The 25,656-nt window shown below is 40.0% G+C and overlaps 1 protein-coding gene across 2 annotated transcripts in view; it reads left to right on the plus strand.

The window, feature by feature from the left end:
• SRPX (sushi repeat containing protein X-linked) overlaps positions 1 to 25,656 on the plus strand; it is a 185,799-nt gene that overhangs the window by 41,869 nt on the left and 118,274 nt on the right. For both annotated transcript variants that reach the window (XM_068962767.1, XM_068962768.1), the window contains exons 2-3: positions 19,155 to 19,214; positions 24,477 to 24,668. In XM_068962767.1, the coding sequence (XP_068818868.1) occupies positions 19,155 to 19,214; positions 24,477 to 24,668 (252 nt within the window). The remainder of the gene's footprint in view (positions 1 to 19,154; positions 19,215 to 24,476; positions 24,669 to 25,656) is intronic.

Consider the following 25,656-nt stretch of genomic DNA (forward strand, 5'->3'; position numbering starts at 1 on the left):
TCCAGGGGGTCTGATTACCAATTAGATGATTTCCAAGGGAAAGCCAAGTTCAAGTTACAAGCAACTAATTTATAAATGCACGTTTGGGACACTGCCAGCTACGTGTGAGAGGCATTTGGGCTTCCCTGTCATCATTGCATTGAAATCCTGGCAGGGGTACCAGACACCCCCTGCTTCTCTGGCCTCTCTGGGGGCAAGGAGCTGCATAAGGTACTTGTTGAGTAATACTAAAAGTTCCTTGTTGCAGTATACCACTCCAATTGCCTGTTCTGCTATCTGAAGTTTTCCCCATGAGAATCTGGAATTTCCACAATGAAAAGGAAGCCATTTGGGGGAACCCTTTATATAATTGGTTGTATTAAGGCATTATGTAAATATGAGAATGGATCCATGCCTTAATTGATATGGATAGCAAAGATTACTTTCTAAGCTTTTAAAAAATTCTTTAATTAATTAAATCAGTTGATTATTAATTTGGAATTCCTAGATAAGTCATGTTATGCAGAACCCTTTATATAATTGGTTGTGTTAAGGCATTATGTGAATATGAGATTGGATCCGTGCCTTAATTGATATGGATAGCAAAGATTACTTTCTAAGCTTTTAAAAAATTCTTTAATTAATTAAATCTGTTGATTATTAATTTGGAATTCCTAGATAAGTCATGTTATGCAGTTATTTTCAAATTCTTTTGAGTGCTACCAGCAGTAAGAAATATATTTTACATCACAGTCCAGAACACGCACACACACACATTGTGTCATCAAGTCTAAAACTCCATTGGTTGTCAGTGGCATCCTTGTTTTAGGTTACACCATTCCATTAAACTATAAAGGTCATCGTGAGTTCAGAGAAATTAAAATGTAAAACTGCTTTTTTAGATCAATGAAATATTTATACATATATATATATAATTATATTACTGAACCAGAAGTTTCTTAAACTTTTATATATAGTAACTTTTTTTTTTCTCATTCTGACCTAATGTATTTTATTTAAAATAAAGCTGGCACTTGTGATCCAGTGGCTGAGGCTCTACAATTCCATGCAGGGGGCCTGGGTTCTAGTGGTCTCGTTCCATGGTCAGGGAACTAGATCCCATATGCCACAACTAAAACAGAGATCCCACGTGCTGCAGTGAGGACTGAAAATCCGAGTGCCCCAACTGAGACCTGGTGCAGCCAAATAAATAAGTAAAAGAAATATTTAATAAAATAAAACTGATCCCACTAAATTTTTTGAATAGCACACTGAAAGTGAAAGTGTTAGTCACTCAGTCGTGTTCAACTCTTTGTGACACCATGAACAGTAGCCCACCAGGCTCCTCTGTCCATGGAATTCTCTACGCAAGAATACTGGAGTTGGGTAGCCATGCCCTCCTCCAGGGGATCTTCTGAACCCAGGGATCGAACCTGGGTCTCTTGCACTTTAGGCAGATTCTTTACTGTCTGAGCCACCAGAGAACGGCACACTAAGGTATTTTAAATCTGAGCTATGCTATTGTTTTGAAATATGGAATCAGAGGTGATATTCTGAGGCTGATTTCTTATCCCAGACTGGATGTTGTGATACATCTTTTGGTCATTCATTTCATTCAAATGTGAATTGATGGTCTACTGCTTAAGTCAGCCCTCTTGATGGTAAGTGACAGAAACTCATCTTGAACTAGTTTTGGCAGAAGGGAGATTTTGTTTTCTGTCAGGACAGGGGTATGCTGGTGGGCCCAAGTTATAGTGGAACCTAGGGCTCAAGAACTATGAGGTTGCTCTTTCTATCCTCTACCTGTCCCTTCTTGTCTGTAATGATTTGATTCCCTTGGATAAGCATTGTCTACAAGACTTAACCTTTGTCATTGACAATGACAGGGCTCATAGCTTCCTTTTACTTTTACTGGATTTTACCACCAGAAAAAAAAAATCCCCTGAAGGATCTGATTGTCCCAGCTTGATTCCCGTGATTGTCCCTGTGGTCAGGGGATGGGATCAAGCCATCTCCACTAGGAGCATGTGGGTAGTATGGGGGAATGTTACAGTTCCCCAAAAGGAGGAGGCCTGTTTCCTTCAGAAGAACACAGGGGATGTCCATCATACCTAGAGAAAGGGTAGCAGCAGGCAGGCACTTTGTCCTGGGGTTTAGCCACTCCCCAGAGGTATTATTACACAAGGCCTGCAGATATCATTTTGGAACCCAGGATTGCCATCAGTTCAGTTCCACCTTCTTTATCGCCCAGAGCTTGAGCCTCCCCGTGAAGATAATAATAACTGAAAGCAGCCAGTGTGTGACTGTCAGTTCAAGGACACTGTGCAGAAAATCATGCTTTCAAAATTCAAGAGGAAAACTATCCCTGAAAGAAAGCTTTCTATTAATACTTCCCATCACAGCAGAGCTGGCTAAATATATAGTGCATGAAAGGCTTCAAGTGAAATCCAGGTTTTCATCCTTGGATGCTGGTGTTCCATCCTCTGTCAGGGAACCAGAGAATGTTCCAGAAGGATGATGCCTCAGGTTTCAGCTGAACAGGCTGCAGCCTATCACAGGCAATCCTGTGATGTTCATTGAAGGACTATTTTCTAGCAGTGTTCTTCCTCACATTCTCTTTTTCTCTCTCCCTCTCCCTGCCCGCCTCCAGTCTTATCTGTCTCCCCTTAATCTACATTTTATCATTCTACAGCCATGCAGTTAAAAGGCTTGCTGCCTACTATCCTCAGTACACGCTGCTGCAGTTTTCTTTTCTTTTCTTAGTATCTCTCTTCACTGAATCTTGTTCTTTTCAGTTTTGCTACAATGCACCGGAATTTTGTAAATTATACCACCAGTTTACTGCCAAGAATGATATGCCGGTTGCAGCTTTATTTGGGCAGCTTTTCTGAATCTTAAATACCGTATCTGTTTCTGTAAGTACAGCCTTCGCTCAGGGAGATGGTGTTTCACTTTGATGCTGGTGGAACAGCTCCAGCAGATCAGGGGTGTGTAGACAAATGTCTCAAGGGAAAAAAGCCTTTTGAGGTACTCTTGATGGAGTGGCACTTTGTTCACTGAGGCTGTAAGAGAGTAAGGATATGTCTTCCAGATCCTCTCAATGAAACAACAGAGAAGAGTTTATGTCTGTGAGATTTGTGAATGTAGCTTTTGTCTAATGGAGTGAATTCCAAGAAGATTCACAGGAGACCCATAAATTTCTTGATAAGTTTTATATTTGGAAATGTTACCAACATAACTTCCCTGAGAAGTTTCATGTCTGCTTGGGAAGATAGAACTTACACCCAACTGAAATAACTTCTGAAAAATCAAAATATAAGATCAGTGCTCATTCAAAAATGGGAACAGGGCATATCAATGTGAATAGACTTTAACGTGAAAATTAGAAAAGACCAACTAGAGGGGCTAGGCTTCAAAATAGCTTTTAAGTCAGGAAAGGGGCTGAGAGGAGACGGAGGGCTTTTCAGGTGGGTCGTGTAAAGGCATGAAGATAGAAACAAGAAGTTGTGAAATGGCACAGGATTTATGGTCATAGGAGTTCGTTCAATCCTGTGTGCCTTGCAGTTGACATTTACTTCATTCTGAGCTGAGAGCAGAGTCATGAACAAGGTAGTGAAGGGTTGCTGCCCTCCTGACCTATATATTCTAGTCCCTGAATGATATCTCCCTCATGGGAGGCAATGGAAATGAAAGAATCTGGTGAAGTGAAGAGTCATGTGCCATGCTCCTTGTTTATTACCAGTTGGAGGAGGAGGAGGTCATGTCAATTGCCTCAACTGGACAACCTGCCCATTTTGGCCTACACCCATGACTGCCATGTGCGATAGAAGGCCCTACACCCGTGTCAGCCCTACTCAACTCAGGCAAAATTACTTGACTAAGTGATTCCAACTAGAGGTTGACTACAGGAATGTTTGGATGAAGCATAATTTAAAAATGTATATTGCACTCTTCTCCCCACTTCTGTCACTCCGTTTCACAGATGAGAAAACTGAAGCTGAGGAAAGGACACACTGGCTTCCCCAGTTAAGAACATACAGTGAGTGGAGGAGCTAGAACTTAATCCCAGGGCTCTTTCAATTACATCCTACCAGAGAGGATAGCCATGGGCAAATGAGGAAACTCTGTCCCTGCTTGGCTTTTTATGGGCTAGAACATCCATGTCCTGAGCAAATCAGGGCGAAACAAAGGCTTCCATCACTGCCCCCAGTAGCCTTTCTTGGATGGTCAGCTGTTTTCATCTGGAGGGAAGGAAGAAAGAATTAACTAGACAAGACTATCATTACCTATGGGTTTTCCTAAAAATTCTGAATCTGTTTTTCCAATTATTTTGACTAAGACCCATAGGAAGAAATACATACTGTGACCTACTATTTGGGAGAATATAGTATTTATTGTCCAGTCAGAACACTTGAAAGTGAGGAGTGCTAATGATAATCATGCCAGGACAAGAGACATAAAATCTGTCTCATGCAAACTGGGGACACCCTTCTACAGCACACCTAGATAATTGAAGAGTAGTATTTAGTCTTAATATGTGCAATGAACCCTGACATTTTCAATTCTAGTCTATTTCACTATAAAAACACTAATTATGACCCATTAAATTGAGTCAAAAGTTTGAAACATGCTACTCTAGTTGGTTGTTGCTACATGTGAGGGGTTTTGAATCGTGATGGAGAGGGGAAAAGGGGATGTCATGAAGTGAATGTCTGAGACGGACCGTGGACTTGTCCCATCTGAATATTTTGGTGAACATTCTCCTCCAGGACAAATACTAGTAATAAACATTGCCTCCAACTTATTCCCCGTGATTAGCAAAAAGTTTATTTAGATCTATCTTTCTGGCTCTCCTTGTTCTGCTCAGAACAAGCATCTTCTCTGTGTACTTCCCCCACCCCCTTTTCTTACCATTGGGCTTCAAAAATTTTTTTATTTGACTGTGCTGGGTCTTTGTTGTGGCATGTGGAATCTTTAGTTGTGGTGTGTGGGATCTAGTTCCCTGACCAGGGATCAAACCCAGGCCCCCTGCACTGTGAGTGTGGAGTTTTAGCCACTGGACCACCAGGGAAGTCCCACCCTTGGGCTTTTATCTGTTGGTCTGCTCCTGATTTAGAAGTGTAAACTTCCAAGAAAGAGTTTCTAATTTACAGTGTCTGGCCCCTCTGTGTACTTACTCTTATCTTGGAGTTGAATGCTCTTGAAAAGCTAAATTTTCTCCTCTGCTCCCTTCCTTCAAAAATACACACTTATACACAACTCCTGGACATAACAGAGCAAGTCTTGCCTACCAGTTAGACATGAAACTCACACCTGGGCTTCTTCAATCAATGGTCCCTGATATATTAGGACTTTCTGGGTAAGAAGTTCTTGGAAATTACCCATGGAGGAGAGAAGGGTTACCACTCTACCCTCTGTCTACGCTTCTTCAGGTCTTCTAAAATGTTTGAACACTTGTATGTGTCAATAAGAGCCACAGAATGTGAGAGACTCAGGAGTAATACTTCACAGAAGTAAAAAGAACTTTCTGTAAACCCCCATTTTGTAAATATCTTTAGGACACGGAGACGCATAGAGAACCACAGGGGTTTTCCTGCCTTGAAGGCTAAACTATGGTAATATCTTGAAACTGAGAGTCACTTTTTCCTAAAGCAGATTTTATCATCTGATCATACGAATTCATAAACTAAACTTGACAGCAGTTTATTTTACTAGAAAGGATAGAGTATGTGACTTCCTGGTATTATTAAATTGAATGTATATATACATATATTGTTTCTAAATCATAAATCATTCAAGATGGTTTAGACATAGGAATTTAAAAACACAAAACTTTGGTGGCATTAGGATTCCTAACCATGCTTAATGCTTTAAAAAAATTCTTCAAAAACATACCAGCCCAGATATGTTTGTCTTATTTTATTTTACTTTTTTTTATCAGAACCTCATTTACATGCATAGCAGCTCAAGGGGTGTGTGTGTGTGTGTGTGTGTGTGTGTGTGTGTGTGTGTGTGTGTGTGTGACTCAGTTGTGTCCGACTCTTTGTGACCCCATGGACTGTAGCCTGCCAGGCTCCTTTTGTCCGTGGAATTCTCCAGGCAAGAACACTGGAGTGGGTTGCCATTCTTTTCTCCAGGGAATCTTCCCGACCAAGGAATCAAACCCAAGTCTCCTGCATTGCAGGTGGATTCTTTACCATCTGAGCTACCAGGGAAGCCCAACAACTTAAGGTAGTAAAAGCCTAAAATATATATGTACTAAATTAAGTAGAAAATGTGACTATGAACCATCAAATGATGAGTTTGTAAAACAAGCCAAGAATAATAGTTTGTTTGAGGCCAATTGCAATATTTGAGTTTTAGGGAGATTCAGCTGCTATCTTACCTTGGTTCCCTAGAAGCAGAGCCTGTGACTTGCAGGGGGACTGCTCTCAGAGAAAAGCTGTCAGTGAGGAGGGGAAGGGAAAAAGACCCAATCAAGGATACAGTCTCAGGTAAAATCTAGCACCACAAGGTGCTCAGGAGCATAAATCCTGCAGGTTTGTACTTCCACACCCCCCCCCTTTTTTTTGGGTTTTAAACCAAATACTGCTTCTTATATCAGAATTTGTATAGGTTGCAATCTGGTCATGGCTTAGCTGGCTCAAGTTTTCTCAAGAGGTTCCAATCAAGTTGTTGCTTTGGCCTGAGGTTTCATCTGAAGGCTCGTGTGTGTGTGTGTGTGTGTGTGTGTGTCATCTGAAGGCTTGACATGTGTGTAGATCTTCTTCCAACCTTATTCACGTGACTATTGGCAGGCTTTGGTTCCTCACCACATGGGCTTCCCCATAGGACTCCATCATGACTTGGCAGCCAGCATTCCCTGGGATGAATGACCCAAGAAATACACTGAGAGCATGTCCAAATGGAAACCATAGTCTTTTTATAAGTCAACCTCAGAAGAGATATGACATCCCTTATGCTATATTCTTTTCATTAGAAGCAAAGTCAATAATTCCATTCCACATTTTAAAGGAGGGAGTTATACAAAGGAGTGAGTTCCAGGAGAAAGGGATCACTTGGAGGCTGCATGTCACAGTCTACCCTCTGGCACCCAATGATCCATGTCCTTCCCACATGTAAAATACACTCACCCCCTCCCAAGGTCCCCAAAAGTCTTATTCCATCACAGCATCAGCTCAAAATCCAGAATTTCATCATCTAAATCTGGTCCAGGGAAGACAAAGCCCCTTAGATTTACTTTCATTTTTTGTTGGTTCTAAAGGAGGTGATTTTAAAAAAATTCATTATTTGTTTGTGGTTGCGCCGGCTTTGGTACTGTGTGCCGGCTTTCTCTAGTTTGGCGAGCAGGGGCTCCGCTTCATTGTGGTACATTGGCTTCTTATTGTGGTGGCTTCTCTTGTTGTGGGGCATGGGCTCCAGGCACAAGGGCTCAGCAGTTGTGTCGCATGGGCTTTAGTTGCTCTGTGACATATAGAATCTTCTTGGACCAGGGATTGAACTTGTGTCTCCTGCATTGGCAGGCAAATTCTTATCCATTGTACTGCCAGGGAAATCCTAGATGTACTTCTTAACTGTAACTGCTTGAATAGAGTTCTTCTCTATTTGTAGACCTGCAAAGCCAAAGGGGTAAGTTATCAGCTCCCCACATATCTACAGTGATTGAATAGGCATAATATAACTGCTCTAGAGATTCCTGCTAAAAATGGGGTCAAATAGGAGGCATAAGGGAGTCACTGTTTCATAGAACTTTTGAAATCTAGCTGGCCAAGTTTTGATAGTTCTTTGTTCAGGCCTCACAATCTAGAAAGAATTCTTTAGGGTTCGCTGCTCTACTCTCTGGGCTCTTGATTACACCCTCTGAGCAGTCTTTCCTTTGTCATGCAAGGTAACACCTATTTATAGCTAAGCAGCTCTATGTGTCTGTTTCCTGAAAGTAGAATTCTATGAATTCAAAGGTCTCTCCTCAATTCTGTAATGTCTCTATCTCTCTGTCATGTTGGTAATATTTCTGAATATATAACTCATTAAAACTTTGTGAGTCCATTGCAACAAAAAGAATAAAATACCTAGGAATAAATCTACCTAAAGAAACAAACACCTATATATAGAAAACTATAAAACACTGATGAAAGAAGTCAAAGATGACACAAATAGATGGAGAAATATACCATGTTCATGGATCAGAAGAATCAATATCATGAAAATGAGTATACTGCCCAAAGCAATCTATAGATTCAGTGTAATCCCTATCAAGCTACCAATGGTCTTTTTCACAGAACTAGAACAAATAATTTCACAACTTGTATGGAAATACAAAAGACCTCAAATAGCCAAAGCAATCTTGAGAAAGAAGAATGGAACAGGAGGAATCAACCTGCCTGACTTCAGACTATACTACATAGCTACAGTCATCAAGACAGTATGGTACTGGCAAAAAGACAGAAATATAGATCAATGGAACAAAATAGAAAGCCCAGAGATAAATCCATGCACCTATGGATACCTTATCTTTGACAAGGGAGGCAAGAATATACAATGGAGAAAAGACAATCTCTTTCACTAGTGGTGCTGGGAAAACTGGTCAGCCACTTGTAAAAGAATGAAACTAGAACACTTTCTAACACCATACACAAAAATAAATTCAAAATGGATTAAAGATCTAAATGTAAGACCAGAAACTATAAAACTCCTAGAGGAAAACATAGGCAAAACACTCTCTGACATAGATCACAGCAGGATCCTCTATGACCCACCTCCCAGAGTAATGGAAATGAAAGCAAAAATAAACAAATGGGACCTAATTAAACTTAAAAGCTTTTGCACAATGAAGGAAACTATAAGCAAGGTGAAAAGAGCCTTCAGAATGGGAGAAAATAATAGCAAATGAAGCAACTGACAAAGAATTAATCTCAAAAACATACAAGCAACTCCTGCAGCCCAACACCAGAAAAATAAATGACCCAATCAAAACATGGGCCAAAGACCTAAACAGACATTTCTCCAAAGAAGACATACAGATGGCTAACAAACACATGAAAAGATGCTCAACATCACTCAGACAAATGCAAATCAGAACCACAATGAGGTACCATCTCACACCAGTCAGAATGGCTGCTATCAAAAAGTATACAAATAATAAATGCTAAAGAGGGTGGGAAGAAAAGGGAACCCTCTTACACTGTTGGTGGGAATGCGAACTAGTACAGCCACTATGGAGAACAGTGTGGAGATTCCTTAAAAAACTGGTAATAGAACTGCCATACCACCCAGCAATCCCACTACTGGGCATACACACTGAGGAAACCAGAATTGAAAGAGACACGTGTACCCCAATGTTCATTGCAGCACTGTTTATAATAGCCAGGACATGGAAGCAACCTAGATGTCCATCAGCAGATGAATGGATAAAGCTGTGGTATATATACACAATGGAATACTACCCAGCTATTAAAAAAGAATTCATTTGAATCAGTTCTAATGAGGTGGATAAAACTGGAGCCTATTATACACAGTGAAGTAAGTCAGAAAGAAAAATACCAGTACAGTATATTAACACATATATATGGAATTTATAAAGATGGCAATGATGACCCTATATGCAAGACACCAAAAGAGACACAGGTATGAAGAACAGACTTTTGGACTCTGGGAGAAGGCAAGAGTGGGATGATTTGAAAGAATAGCATTGAAACATGTATATAACTGTATGTGAAATAGATCGCCAGTCCAGGTTCAATGCATGAGACAGGGCGCTCAGGGCCAGTGTACTGGGATGACCCTGAGGGATGAGATGGGAAGGGAGGTGGGAGGGGGGTTCAGGATGGGGGATACATGTATACCCATGGCTGATTCATGTCAATGTATAGCAAACCACTACAATATTGTAAAGTCATTAGCCTCCAGTTAAATAAATTAATTTTTAAAAACCCACTTTGTGAGTCTCCTGTGAATCTTCTTGGAGATCACTCCATTAGCAAAAGCCACATCCACAAGTCTCATAAACTCTCGTTTAATTGAGAGGATCTGTGAGATACATCTTTACTAAAGGGCATGTTGTATGACTGAAAGTACTCTGAAGCACCACCTTGACCTAACAAAGGATTTGACGGTCATATCCTTGGCTTTATCTGTACACTGTTTTCCTGGCAGTACCCTGGATTTGATCTTTGTTTGAAGCCATTCACGTGTCCTTTTGGCTTTACTACAGTTGCGGTGTAGCCCCTTTGGCAAATCATTTGCTAGAACTAGATCATCTGGTTCCCGTAAATGAATACCCTATGGCTTCCAATAGTGCAAAATATCTTTTTCTAAACTTCCAAATCTCCAGTATCATCACCATTTAAACTGATATCCTGAAGCTGTACTGAGTGGGATAAAACCATTCCAGACATACAAGCATAATGGCACATGGTTTATGTGTTGTAAGAAACATGAAGCAGCTTTTTCTCTCTTCTTCCAACATTTGTTGACTACCAATTCTGAATCATATTGCTAGGTATACAAGGCAAATTAGACATGGGTCTCATGACTGAGCCATTTAGAGACATGATTTATATCCACAGAGTAGATATTTTTAAATTAAATCTTGACCTATGATGTCTAGTATGGCAGCCACTAGTCACAAGGCTATGTAAATTTAAATTAATTAAAACTAAATGAAATTTTAAATATTATTCCCCAGTTGTACTAGCCATATTTCAAGTGCTTAATGATCACATGTGGCTAGTGGTTACCCTATTGTAAGCATAGATATAGAACATGTATATCATTGTAGAAAGTTCCATTGGACAGCAATAATCTAGGGGGAAAAAATAAGGTCTGATAAAGCTAAGCATTTATCCTTGTTGTACATATATTTCTCTGGCATACTAAAAAGATTCAGATATCAAGGAGATACTACTTATTTCCTTATTAAATACTCTAATGTGCTTCATAATAAAGAATAATGGGAAACCATGGTTCTTCATAAGTTTTTGGATTATAGAACCTTATTAAATCAACTAAAAGTTAGCAACTTTTCCCCAGAAAGTATATTCGTGTACCAGACAGTATGTCCAATTTCAAGAGGTTCATGGATTCCCTCAAAGCCCTTCCATTGATCCTCTAGGAGGCCAGGGACTCAGGTTAAGAATCTACTGCAAACTGAATTTGATTTTCCCATTGACTTTCAGCATACAATTGATGAAATTTATATTTACTATTAAATATTATGACTTCTGATAATAAAATTATATTTAGAATAAAGATGAGAAAACAAAAATTTCTGACAAAACATTAAGAATATATAGCTATCATCAAAATAAGTTAAAAAAATAAACCCAACCCTTTGAACTAAAACTTTAACACAGAACCAGCAAATCTGTTAACTTGCATCATGTATCACAGTCAATAAAGGAATATGGTTTAGCAGATTGGCCACTTCTTCCATTGGTCTTGAATGCTCCCTGTATTCCCCACTGTCACAATGAAAAGAATTTTAGGGTGATGAGCACTCTAGTAGCCTTTTAAATCTAAATTCCTGGTGTAATTCTAATACGTATAATAGATATTTCTTAAAAATGGGTTTGTTGACTCAATGATATTAAATACCTAACAGGCCAGGAAGACCCTTCTTTGAACTTCGGAAAAAAGGAGTGACTAGTTCTTTGCAAATCTGTTAATTTAGATGAAGTTTCTGCAAGAAGAGCAGAATTATAAATAGAATTGGCTCCAGGTATGGCTAAGGGACAGAATCTGACATAGCACCGAGTTTCTGATTTCTAAGCCAGTGTAGAATTTGTATTTGTGTGGAAGAAGCACTGAAGCATTTTTTCCAAAGAGTGGTCATCTGAACCATATGAGGACTTATTAATAGTTGCCATAATAAAACCTCAATTAACCAGAATTCTAAAGGGAACAGCCTTTTGTAAATAAAGAAGAGTTTGCTAGGCAACCTCCCTCTCTCTTTCCCTGCCAACCTCTCTCTCTCTCTCTCTTTATTCCTTTCTATTTTAACCCAGTGGAAAATCTTTTTCTAATATGTGTGAATCTCCTTTGCTATTTTAGTAAGGTTTAGTATGATCTTCTGAACATAATTAGTCAGGGGGCTTCCCTGATAGCTCAGTGTAAAGAATATGCCTGAAATGCAGGAGACCCTGGTTTGATTCCTGGATCAGGAAGAGCCACTGGAGAAGGGATAGGCTACCCACTCCAGTATTCTTGGGCTTCCCTTGTGGCTCAGCTGGTAAAGAAGCCACCTGCAATGTGGGAGACCTGGGTTCGATCCCTGGGTTGGGAAGATCCCCTGGAGAAGGGAATGGCTACCCACTCCAGTATTCTGGCCTGGAGAATTCCATGGACTGTATAGTCCATGGGGTTGCAAAGAGTTGGATACAACTAAGTGACTTTCACTTTGATCTTACTATATCCTTCATGACAACCATTTTGCAGACTGGTCATCATTTTTTATAGAAGTTGATATATGAGTTTAGGCTGAATATAAACTGGGAATTTGGGGGAATATCCATTTATTTTGTTTTCTCTGATCTCTTATCAATAATAGGCATTAAATTCCCTGTTCATTTGTGAATCAGTTTGGATGCATTCAGCTTGCAAGTGACAAACAATGCTATTCATAGCAGTTTAAATTGAAAGGGCATTTAGTATTGACCTAGCAAAAAGTAGGGAATGGCAACCTACTCAAGTATTCTTGTTTAGAAAATCTCATGGACAGAGGAGCCTGGCATGCTACAGTCTATGGGATTGCAAAGAGTCGGATACAACTGAGCAACTAAACAACAACAAACACGAAGTATGGAGGTAAGATGTCTAGGGTTGATTTAATAGGCCAATATAGTCATCACAGACCCCAGATTCTTTTTATCCTTCCACTGTACCATCCTCAGCTGAAAATCTTTAGTCCTGAGACATCTTACCTTATGATTACAAAGTGGCTGCTATAGCTTTAGGTATTTATCCTTACACAATCACTCCCAAAGAAGGAAAAGAGAAACGAGGGCAAAATAATCTCTCTGTGCACTTCTCTCTTTTATCAGGGAGAAAGTCTTTCCCATAAACTTTGTTCTCCTTAAGCAGGCTTCTTTGTGGTTGTCATCTGCCAGTGCTAGCTTTCATGCCTATCTCTGCAACATCTATTGGCAAAGAGGAATTTCTGACTTATAGTCATCATGGTTCAAGGTAGAAAGAGATTAATTAGTGGGTTGTAATCTAAATGGGGCTTCCCAGGTGGCACTGTAGTAAAGAATTTGCCTGCCAGTGCAGGGGGCACAGGAGAAGTAAGTTTTATCCCTGGGTCGGGAAGATCCCCTGGAGGAGGACATGGCAACCCACTAGAGTATTCTTGCCTGGGAAATCCAATGGACAGAGAAGCCTGGCGAGCTACAGTCCATGGGGTCACAAAGAGTTGGACAGGACTGAGCATGTATGCACAGTCTAAATGGAGGTGGATGTACCATTATAAGTGAGTTACTAATCAAAGTAATCTCTGCCAGGATTCTGAACTGAGATCTGAACTGTCTGCCTTGCAGTCTCTAAGTAAAATCAGTAGTGAGAATGCCTGGTTTTGGGTTTGAGTAGCTATCCAAAGAAACCAATGAACAGAAGAGCTGCTTTACTGTGACAGGGAGACTGCTTTCTTGTGGGTGATGATGCAAACCATCCTTATATCTCCTTTTAGCTCATTATAAAGACTTATCTCATGGTGTAACCTAGAGGGCTCCTTTCTCTAGGCAAACATCTACCACTTTTCAAATGACTCCAGAGTTGAGCTTGTCATCTTAAGTTGAATGTGTGGTTTAACAATACATGTGGTTTAAATCTGATACCCCTGGAGGCAGGGTCAAGGCTCACTGTGGGAGTTATGTGTGCAGGTGAAGGCAAATGGAGAAAACTTAGAACCCAGAGTAGAAAAGTCCAGTTTCTGGCAGTTGGCCCTGAACTTGTTTGTGTAGCCATCCTTTTAGATGTATAATAAGGCTTTGGAGTGTGAGGACTTGCAGTAATGTGAAAGGTGGTGCTAGTGGTAAAGAACCCGCCTGCCAGTGCAGAAGACATGAGATATGGGTTCAGTCCCTGGGTTGGGAGATCCCTGGAGAAGAGAATGGCAACGCAACTCCAATATTCTTGCCTGGAGAATCCCATGGACAGAGGAGCCTGGCGGTCGGTCTATGATTCATAAGGTTGCAAAGAGTCAGACACAGCTGAACCCATTCAGCACGAAATTAATCATACATATTGGATCCCACAGGCCACCATTTTTTTGTCTTTAAGAGTTATCATATATATACATGCATATATATATATATTTAAAATTTTTACATAATGATATGCTCAATGACAAAAAAAAAAGGATGGAAATTTTCATTCTAATTCTGCTGCCCCAACATGGAGGTATATGGTGTATTCTTTCAGCCCCCTTTTCCATTTCTCTCATTTCTTTCTTTTCTCCCTCCTTTTCTCTCTCCTTCCTTTTAAAACATGGCAAAATATTTCAAATATAAGCAAAGTATTCACCATCTATATTCAACTGATGTTAATATTTTCCCACATTGACTTCAGCTATTTTATAAGAACTGAGACATCAGTGGCTCCTCATGTATGCATTTGGCTTCCTTCTCCTTCCTTCCTGCCCAGAGGAAGCCATTAATATAAAGTTGATGTATATCTTTCCAATCCATTTTAGCACACATCTCTAGAATGTATATTATATTCTGCATTTAAAAATTTTGTATACTTAATTTCATGCTGTATTTATCATGCAACTTGCTTTTTTTTTTTTTACCATACATTGTTTTGAGATTTCATCTTGTTTTGTGTAGATCAAGTTCACTTATTTGAACTTTTACAGCTTCTTATCATATGAATAATACACCTCCATCTATTTCTAGGAATGGTTGTATACATCTGTTTTTACTAATGGCAATGCTGCAGGGAACCTTCTAGCACATGGCTACTCCTGCCTTATGCCAAAATTCCTGAGGCGTATGTCTAGAAATGGAAGGGCTGATTTGAAGGATAGTTTCAAATGAAGTGCAAAGTTTTTCCAGCCTACTTGTACAATTGTATTTCTACTAATGGAACTTGAGAGTGTCTGTTTCATGAAAGCCTTGACAGTTAAATTGTCGCCAATCTCCTGAGTATAAATTGGTATCTTGATATATATATTATCCCGAATACCAGTGAGCTTGAAGATTTTTTTATATTAACATTCTATGGTATTTGCTTCAAATTCAGGTCATTTTTTTTTCTACAAAACTTCTAATCATTTTTGTCATTTTTTTCATTGGTCTATCTTCTTTATATATCCTGGATAATAATTCTGCATTATATACATTCCAAATATTTTTTCCCAGACTGGGTCTTGTCTTTAAACTTTATTTATGTATCTTTTATTGCATAGGAGTTTTATATTTTAGTGTAGTGAAATGTAGCCATATTTTTCTTTATGGGTTATGGCTTGTGAGTTTTGTTTGATAGCTTTTCCTACCTCATGTTTATGCAGATATTCCTCATTTTCCTCAAATTTTTGGCTTTCAAATTTAGGTCTATAAACTGTCTGGAAATTATTTTTGATTTGGCATAAGATAGGATTCTTAGTTTTTGTTTTTCTTTGTATATGATTTATAGCCAATTAATCTCAGCATATTTATTGACCTTTCCCCTACTTTATCATATTACAAATTTGACATAGGTATGTGTCATATAACAAATTTAACATATGTATGTAACATATAAAATATGTGACATATTCTATATGATATATATAGAATATATAATGTCATTTTATATATATATATTATATATATATATACACATATGTGTATGCTAAGTCACCTCAGTTGTGTCTGAGTCTGTGCAACCCTATGGACTCTAGCCCACCAAGCTCCTCTGTCCATGGGGATTCTCCAGGCAAGAATACTGGACTGGGTTGCTGTGCCCTCTTCCAGGATCAAACCTGCACTTACATCTCCTGCACTGGCAGGCAGGTTCTTTACCACTAGCGCCACCTGGAAAGCCGTGTGTTTGTGTGTCTGTGTGTGTCTGTGTGTGTCTGTGTGTGTCTGTGTGTGTGTCTGTGTGTGTGTGTGTCTGTGTGTCTGTGTGTGTCTGTGTCTGTGTGTGTGTTCAGTTTCATACTTCATCCTGTATATAGTTTGCAGTATCTGCTTTCCTGCTTAGTTATATTTCACACATATTTTCCAGACTTGATTAGTGGCTATAAAATAGTTTGTTGATATAAGATAGTTTGCTCATGCCCCTATTGTTAGATGTTTAATTTTCCACTATATTAAACAACATGTGATGACTCTGTCTTAGAATGCTGCTGTCCTGTTAAAGTGGAGCTGTGCACCCTAGGTGCCCTATCTCTCCAATAGGTCTCAGTCCCATCTCATCTCTATGGAGGGTCCCTTCTTTGAGTTAACACATCTCCAGTTGATTCTCTGTGAGTGTTTTTGTGGTGGTCACGGAGATGCATTGATCAGATGTGCCTTCAAAAGGACTGATTGTCTCAGCTGGGGGTAATGCTGTTCTCAGACACCCGTCAGCTTTCTGTTCCTTAAGAGCTTGCCTCAGCTGTTGGGAGTGCTTCACCCAAGTTCATGTCCTTGAGGTGGGCCATATCCAATGGTGGATGGAAATTGGGATATTAGGGTCCAGCCATTTTAGTCCAACATCAGAAGCTGTCAGGCTTTCCCAGTGGCTCAGTGGTAAAGAAACTGCCTGCAATGCGGGAGCCACAGGAGACCTGGGTACAATCCCTGGGTTGGGAAGATTCCCTAGAGGAGGGCATGGCAACCCACTCCAGTATTCTTGCCTGAAGAATCCCATGGACAGAGGAAGCTGGAGGGCTACAGTCCATGGGGTCACAAAGAGTTGGACACAGCTGAAGTGACTTAGCACGCATGCATGCACAGAAGCTGTCACTGGGCTGGCTTTAAAGCTTGACTTCTCCCTCTTTCCAAACATACTTCCTTCTTATCCCTTTCAGAGATAAGGATCCCTAATAAACACTGCATGTACTAAACTCCATCTTGTAAGGTAGTATACCTCCCAAAGAGCCCAACCTGCGGCAGTTGTCTTTTCTGCTTAGAGCCAGGAATCAGTCCAGATCCTCTTCCTGCCTAGACAGATTATATGGAGGCCAGGGTGACTTGGAAAGAGGGAACTGCTCTTAATATGAGACATATCTCGCAACGCTGAGAAATGTGCCATATGGAGTTGGAGAATTCACCAGTTCTGGAGGACGTCCAGTTCAACTCTGATTCTGGGGGAAGGGGGCAGGGTAGGAGGGGAGGGACAGTAAGTTCTTAAAAGCTTCTGATCCATTCAAAACATATTTTGGAAACTACACTTCTTTGCATTAAGTGAATAATAAATAAAATTTATTTTCCATTATGAAAGTAACATATGTTTATAATGGAACATTTAGAAGAGAAGAAAGAAGAGCATCCAGTGATCAAAGACTCTTTTCCATGCCTTGTTTATTTTGAATTTGTTTTACATTATTATAAATCATACCATTTATATAATTTTGTTACAGCACATTTTTCACTTAATAAGCCTTTTCTATTTAACCCTTTATAAACATTTTGATGACTACATTATATTATATCCAGTAAATGTACTTTGGTTTATTTAACCATAATATTGACTGTTTGGTCAGTTTTTGTAGTCTTTTTCTATTTTAAATGATGTTGCAAAGAAATCTTTGTAAATTCTTTTAATTTTTTAAAATTGGAGTGTAGTTGATTTACAGTGTTGTGTTAGTTTCAGGTATACAACAAATGCAAATTCTTTTTCTATATTTAATATTATTTCTTTGGGATAGATTCCCAGAAGGGGAATCACTGGATCAAGGGATTTGAATATAGGCTTCTAATTCATTGCTAGATTGCTTTCCTGAAGAGTTTCGTGTTCATTTTTTGATATAGAATAAGGACCAGTTTATGTAATTTTATACCTGTCTGGGTGGTCAGAGACCAGGTAAAGAAACCTGAAGCAGAACTGGGCTTCTCTCATTGGGAAAGTCCTTTCCAAATGGACATGGTCTGGCCTTCATCACTTTTATTTTTTTATTTTTTTTTGTTTTTTGTTTCTGATGGGGTTTTATTTTTTTTTATTTTAAAATCTTTAATTCTTACATGCCTTCATCACTTTTAATTTCCACTCACCATCTCTCATCCAGGATACAAGAAGAGCAGGACCATTACTCAATTCTCTTTTCCTGTTTGGAGCTTTGAATACTCATAAAAGAGAATGTTCTTACCTATGATGGTTGCAGTCCCTGCTGGTAAATGTGTAATCAGGGTGTTGCTAATTCAACAGTCAGTGATCAGAAGAGAAAGGCGAGAGGGAGAGATCTCTAAATTCGAGATTATTGCTTTGAAGTTTGGGGCCTGGTGCTGCTCTAAAGGTTAAGAGTCACCATTCACTGGAATTCAACAGTTAACATTTGAAAAATGATTCAGTTCCAAGTTCCAAGTGAGTTTAAAGTTTTAAATTAAACACAGACTTTCTCTCTGAGGTTGTGGTTTTCAAGGGTAGCAGGACTCATCAAGAAATTTGACTTTAGCCATGCCTGGGTGAGAGGTTTCGAACAAACATACATGTCATCAATTTCAGCCCTCATTTCCTACAAATAGACTAAGGCAGCTTAGAACTAAGACATTTGATTTGCCTCCTTATCCTCCACCCAAGTTTGTTTCACAGGATGGACTTATTTTCAGATTATTTTTATAAATAAAATAAAATAACACCCAGTTCTTTTAATAAACACCCAGTTCTACCAGGTTTTCTTTGACTGCTGGAGAAACTCTGGGCTGTGCCTGAGTCACACACGTTTTACTGCGTCTCTGCTGGCATGAGATTCATATTCATTGGCGTCTTCTCAGAGTGAAGTTGACTTGCTCTCAATCCCGAGTCCAGAATTCCAGTGGACACATGGTGATTCCCAAACCATTGGAGGCTCATTTTGATGGGCTCTGGCAATCTCAGTCCAGCCGGGTTCACTCTGAGCGGTCCCCTGTCCCTTTGTGAATGGCCACAGAAGCTTTCACTCTTGCTCTGCGTTCTAATAGCCCCTCTTGCATGGACTGTGCCAAAGCAGTGCTTCAAAATATTCGTCCATATCATGTGGCTTTTCTTGCTGCAGTTTCTGTTCTTTTTTATTGTAGGATCTGGAGATTCACCGCTAGAAGATGATGAAGTCGTGTATTCAGACGCTAAATATAAAGGTGAATGCTTTGCTTATGTGCTAATGAAGACCTGCTGATGCCAGGAGAACTTTCCCTCTTGCCCTGCAGAACCGATTATAATAAAGTGACCAGACAAAACATTTTCACTTGTAATTGCCTGTCCAGAAAAGAAAATGTTTAAAAAGTAACATGCATATGCTCCCATTTGAAAGAAAATACAGAAAAAAAAAAAAAGAAAACTAAAAGCATTTGAAAATCTCTGAAGTGCTACCCTTCAGCACCCCAGTGGTCATTTTATTCTCATCAATTTCTTTACTATCCTTACTTCTGCAAAGCCAAGCTCTAGCTGATGAAAGTGAAAATCAAGCCCTGAGTTCTACCTAATTCATACATTACAGCCAGACTCATCCTGAGTAAACCTTCCAAGGTCAAATCTGGACCCAGTGCTGCTAATGTACTGAGATGAATGGGGAATGAGAAAACTTGATTTTCATAAGCTCATTTCATTGTGCTCTTTCTGAGTGTGGCTTGGCTCCTGAAATGATGAGTAAAGTGTGTTGACCAATGAAACTTTAATGATAAAGAATTCCATCTCTACACATTTTCAGCAATCCACCCCTTCCAGCAGGTATAAAAAGCCTAATCAAGAACCTTCTATGCAGGCTCAGGTAAGTATGTCCATAAATATTTTCTACTGGTGAGTTGTTTCTCTGAAACTTAAGGAGTCCTGAGAAAAGTGAAGGTAAATTTAGATTATTCCTTGCTGAATCCAGTTCCTTTTACATTTGAGAAATAATTTGAATAAAATGGCTTTTTGTCCAGGAAATTTGTCTATATTTTGGCAAGAGCACTCCCCTGATCTGTCATGATGTATCTGACTTACAGGAAGATCAGGGTAGTACTGGCCATTCTTTGGTTGGAGAAAGTCCTTCAGTTGTTTTCTACACAAGTGAACAACCTTTCTAACATAATGGCTGGTACCTATGTCCAGCTGTGTTTCCCACCATATTCCATGTTTGCTTATGACCTGTGAGTACAAATACTCATTCCTATGCATAGCTCCTGTATTATTGCCTCAGGAATTAACCAATCAAGCAAAGCACAGATTTGTTAATGAGTTGTTTGGAGTAAGGTGATTTTCCTATTCGTAACACTTAATTGATTGAGAGTTAAAAAAAAAATCTTCCTAAAACACATGTGTGCCCATGTGACCCTTCACATGTACAAGAGGCATTATGTAGTGCCCTTGGATCGTTGTTCCTAGTGTTCATCCTCCCTTCACAGCATTGGATGTATGGAAGGTAGACCAGATGGCCAAAATATGTGCCTGCCCTAGAGTTCACCTAAAATGTTTAAGAATATATACTTCTTAGGGAATTGTTTTCATTGTCAGTTATTTTTAAATTCTAAAACTTAGAGGCAAACCATTATTCACCAGGGGATTAGTTGTAGATCCTCAGGCCCCTACACAGTGTCTGGCACAGAGTATGTACTCAGTGTTATTGGAATTAAATTTATGATATAAATCATAATTTATAAAAGAAAGAAGATGTGAAATGTAACCAACACTTAATGTGGCAACCCTTGCTTTTGACTCTTTTACCTGGAATGCCATTCTGTCTTCACACTAATGGAGGGGAGGAGGAAGACATGTAGAGATATGATGTTGTTACTTATTTACAGATGAAGGAACCGCAGATTAGAGAGGGGAGGTGACTTGCCCAGACTCACACAGTTAGCAAACATTATGTTTGGGTCTAAACTCCAGATCTTTTAGCTCAACATCCAGAGTTTACTAGTGGTTCCTCAGTCTGCTACATGATACTGCTTACCCCCAGGAACTCCACAATGGCCCAGGGAGATGAAAAGCTTTCCAGAAGAATCAATTTTAGGTTTCTTCCTAAATAAACTGTCTTAATTGAAGCGGCATAAGAGCGTCCTTTCTGTAAATCTCTATTTTAAACATTTTGCTAATTCACTTTTTTAAACATTTATTTTTAAAATTATTTTCTAAAATTAATTTTTATTGGAGCATAGTTAATTTATGATGTTTATTTGTTTTCCACTGTGCAGCAAAGTGAATCATTTAATACACGCGTACTTCATGGTGTTTGCATGCACTTTAAATTCAAGTCACTCAGTGACTTTTTCATTACTGTCACTGCAGGGCTGTTAAAATGTCAAAATACCTTCCAAAGATTTGTCTTGGGAAGTAATCCAAAAGAAATTCCTTTTGAAAAAAAATAAAAACAAGATCTTTCCCCTACATGTTGACAACAGCACAGCTTTTGGATAGGTAGCCAGCACTGTTTTTTAGCTGTGTGAAGGCTCAGAATATCTTAATTTTAAAAAAAGAAAACTGCTAATGGCCTGGTTGTACTGAAGTATGTGAATTTGTGATACATGTATATGCCCATCATTCTGTAATGTACCTGCTAGCCTTAAATATTTGTCCTGGGCACAGTTGTGGAAAAGACAACCATAATATGTGTGCTAAACATTGTGGGTCTGCTGCCTGACATTAGTTTATTCTAAGACCCTGTATTTCCTAACCTCACATCAAAGTCCAGAGGCTGGAGGATGTGAGTGTTTTTCAACACTCGAGTGAAAAAATGAGTAGAGAATTGGATGCCCTTCCAGGTTGTAAATCTGTGGAATTATGATTGGGACCCATAATGTAAACGGATTTGCCTTTAGCTGGAAGGATTACGAGAGACTACCCAAAGTTATCAGTCAGAAGGAGTAAGGAGGTAGGCATGGGTATGAGATGGGTAGGAGGGCAGAGAGGCATAATTTGAATTTGAATCATACAACTGCAAAGCTAGATGGGACTTTTTTTGGACATTTTCAAACTGGTATAAAATTTGATCAGAATAAAAATAAACATCGTACTGGGTTGCCCAAAAAGTTCGTTCAAGTTTTTCTGTACCATCTTAGGGAAAAACCCAAACGAACGTTTTGTCCAATGCAATAGGTGGGACTTTTAAAATAATTTCATCAGATTCCTTACTTGTGTAGGTTAGGAACCTGAGTCCCTGAAAAGTGTTTTGAATTACTAGGAGATGATAGAGTTCGATAATATGAGCCCAATCCTCTTGACTTTGCCCAGTAGCCACCATACACTACTAGCTCACCGTTTTCATCACCTCCCTCTGGGTCTCCTGTATTCTTCTCACCTCATCACCCTTCTGCCCCGATGGGGATTTCATTTGCTCTCTCTGGAGCCCAGTTCTCAGTCCAGGATTTCAGTTTGACCTGTGAGATGGTGACAAAAGGGCAGTGAAGGGGACCAGTTGGCAGGAGAAGTTGGAACTAGAGGAGCACAGAAGCGTGGCAGTCTAGAAGGGGAACTTAGAGGAAGTGAGGCAGTGGGGGAGTTAGGGATAGAGGGCGGGGAAAAGAGGACAAAGACCAAGAGGTAAGGCCACAGATGACTTTCAAGATCTAACACTGTGGAAGGCCTTTGTGGACTATACAAAGTGCTTCTTTGAGCTTTAAAACACTAAGTACATTTTGGAGTTTGCTTGTGGGTGGTCTTTCTTATTACAGTTGGAAAAGAAAGGCAGAAATAGAGGGGAGGGAGAAATATACATCACTTCTAGTAGTCATAGAAACCAATAGGTTCCAAGTCTTGGAGTGGTAGGCATCTATGGATTTTTTCAGAATTTATTGTAAGGACTTCTGATTATAGAAGAAATATCCACAGCTTGGCAGTACTAAGCAAACATACCCCCAAATGCTTCTCATTTACCTGTGATCTTGAAATCTCTTAACTTCGTGGCTTACCAGGAGCCATCAGCAAAGAGAGAACTGAAACATTTAAAATCGGCTCAAAAATTATAGTTAGAAGAAAATACTGGAGATAGTCTGCTGTTTTGTACTTCATTTCAGGGTTAGATTTTTCTCATTTTAAAATGTTAGCACACACAGACTGGATGTGTAAACCCCAGAGGAAGGAAACTTCATTCCAGAAAGGGATAGAGGCCTGGTGTAAGCTCCTGCAAGTCTGTATCCACACGGTCAAACTTAATCAGCTCTAGACCAAGCCTGGGACAGCACTTCTCCCCAGGAAGTCCAGGAAATACTGCTTGAGTCTCTACCTTAGCACCCATTTGCAGCTGCCTGCAAAGCATAATATGATGAAAATATTAGCCAAAGGTGATGTCAAAGCACATAAGTTTAAAAAAAAAGGAAAACAGTCTATGCACGAGACCTGGCCAGGAAGGAGTGTTGGTTTTCATGGTTGAGAAGCAGCCAGAAACACAAGTCAAATAGGGAGTTTCCTGCATGGCCACATGATGGCGCACAAACCTCACTCACTGACAGCGCAGGTGCTGGGGGGAGAGTGAGGAGCGTGGCAGCTGCAGGGAGGGGACACCTGTTCAGGGTGCGGAGAACCTGACAGACTTGAGGGAGCTGTCTCTGGTCCCCATTGATGTGTAGTGGGCACTGTGGGAACTTTCCAGGAGCTAGTCTTGTCCTGCTAATTTTATGGCTCTCAGTGAGCACCTACTAAAGGCCCAGGAAGAGGTTCTAAAGTATGTGTCGCCCTAAGCTGTTCTCTAGGCAACTGTGAGACCGAGACCAAAACACCCTGGAACTTTGCCATTGGAGAAGGGTGTCATCTCTTACCTGAAGGGGGCTTAACTGCAGACATCTGGAAAGGGAGGTTGCTTCCCAGTGGGGAGTCCCTGTTCTGTGACTTTAAACCCAAATTATATCCTGTGGCAAAACCCTGGAAATTGTTGCTATATCCACACTCATTAAGATGGGATTACGTGTTTTTACAGTCACTATGATACAAACTTGGAAAAAAATCTAAATTGACCAATTATTAACTCCCTGCCATCATATATGTATGGTTGGGGTTAGAGTTCACGATGGTAACAGTTGCTCTCAAGAGAATTCTGTCTCTAGTCAAGGGAAATATTCAAAAGAACAAGCATTCATTGAGCATTTACTATGTGCTAGGCACTGTGCTAGTTGCTCACTATGCATTTTTTTCAGTCCTTATAAGAGTCCTATGACATAGTTATGAGTATTCACTCAGAGAGGTTAAGTAATTTGTCTAATATCACACAGCCACCAATGGAGGAACCTGGACCCATATTCAGATATATCTGACACCTAGTCCCGTGATCATAGCCTCCCCACCCAGAGATACCTTATAAGACATGGGGCACTATTTGGAGGTCCAACATCTGGAATGCAGCCAGTCAGGGACTTCGAGACTGAAAAAGACACATTTTCTGAAGATGTCATTTTCTATTTCTCCTTTTCCTTTGTTTCTGCCCCCTGTAGACATCCCGTGGTGCTCCCCCATCAAGGTGAAGTACGGGGATGTGTACTGCAGGGCCCCTCAAGGAGGATACTACCAAACAACCCTGGGAACCAGGTGTGACATCCGCTGCCAGAAGGGCTATGAGCTGCAGGGCTCTCCCCAGGTGATCTGCCAGTCAAACAAACGGTGGTCGGACAAAGTCATCTGCAAGCGTGAGTAGCCTGGCCCCATGTGGGAGACCCCAGGGCCAATCAGGGCCAAAGTTCTTTTTTTGTTTATTTGTTTTAAATATTTTTTTTAATGTGGACCATTTTTGTTGTTGTTATTGGCTTTTTAGTTATTTGGTTTTGTTTATTTGGCTGTGTTGCAGTATGTGAGATCTAGTTCCCTGACTAGATTTCGTTCCCAGGGATTGAACCTGGGCCTCCTGCATTGGAAGCATGGAGCCTTAGCCTCTGGACCATCAGGGAAGTCCCTGATGGTGGACCATTTTTAAAGTCTTTACTGAATTTTCTTCAGTATTGCTTCTGTTTTCTGTTTTTTTTTTTTTTTTTTTTTTTTTTGCCCCAAGACATGTGGGATCTTGGCTCCCCACCCAGGGACTGAACCTGCACCCCTTGCATTGGAAGGTGAAGTCTTAACCCCTGGACCACCAGGGAAGTCCTGGGGCCTAAGTTCTTTTGCTCTGAGATCAAGGATTTTTACTGAATGTTTTGTGGGCTGTGATGAGAAAAACTCCTTTGTGAGCAGAAGCCAATGTGTTCTTAAGATGTGGCAGAAGTAAGATGACACAGTTCAGACAGAGGGGTGTGATTGGCTGTTTGGAAAGGGGGAGAGAACAGAGGTTTGTTTTGCACTATATTATGTCCATTTAATGAGTGCTGGACCCTGGAAAGGTGTTGGGGATTGAGAAACAAGACACATTCTACCATCAGGGGTCATCTGCCATCAGGGGTCTCACGGAACAGCATCAGAGACAGCGGGCAGAGGAGTAAACCACAGTATAAGTGCAAGAATGGTGCTCTGGCCCACCTCCTAGCTCCTGCTTTATGGGAGGCAGATGGTGATTGCAGCCATGAAATTAAAAGACTCTTGCTCCTCGGAGGAAAAGCTGTGACCAACCTAGACAGCGTATTAAAAAGCAGAGACATTACTTTGCCGACAAAGGTCTGTCTAGTCAAAGCTATGGTTTTTCCAGTA

The sequence above is a fragment of the Capricornis sumatraensis genome, chromosome X, assembly GCF_032405125.1.
Source record: "Capricornis sumatraensis isolate serow.1 chromosome X, serow.2, whole genome shotgun sequence".
Lineage (NCBI taxonomy): Eukaryota > Metazoa > Chordata > Mammalia > Artiodactyla > Bovidae > Capricornis > Capricornis sumatraensis.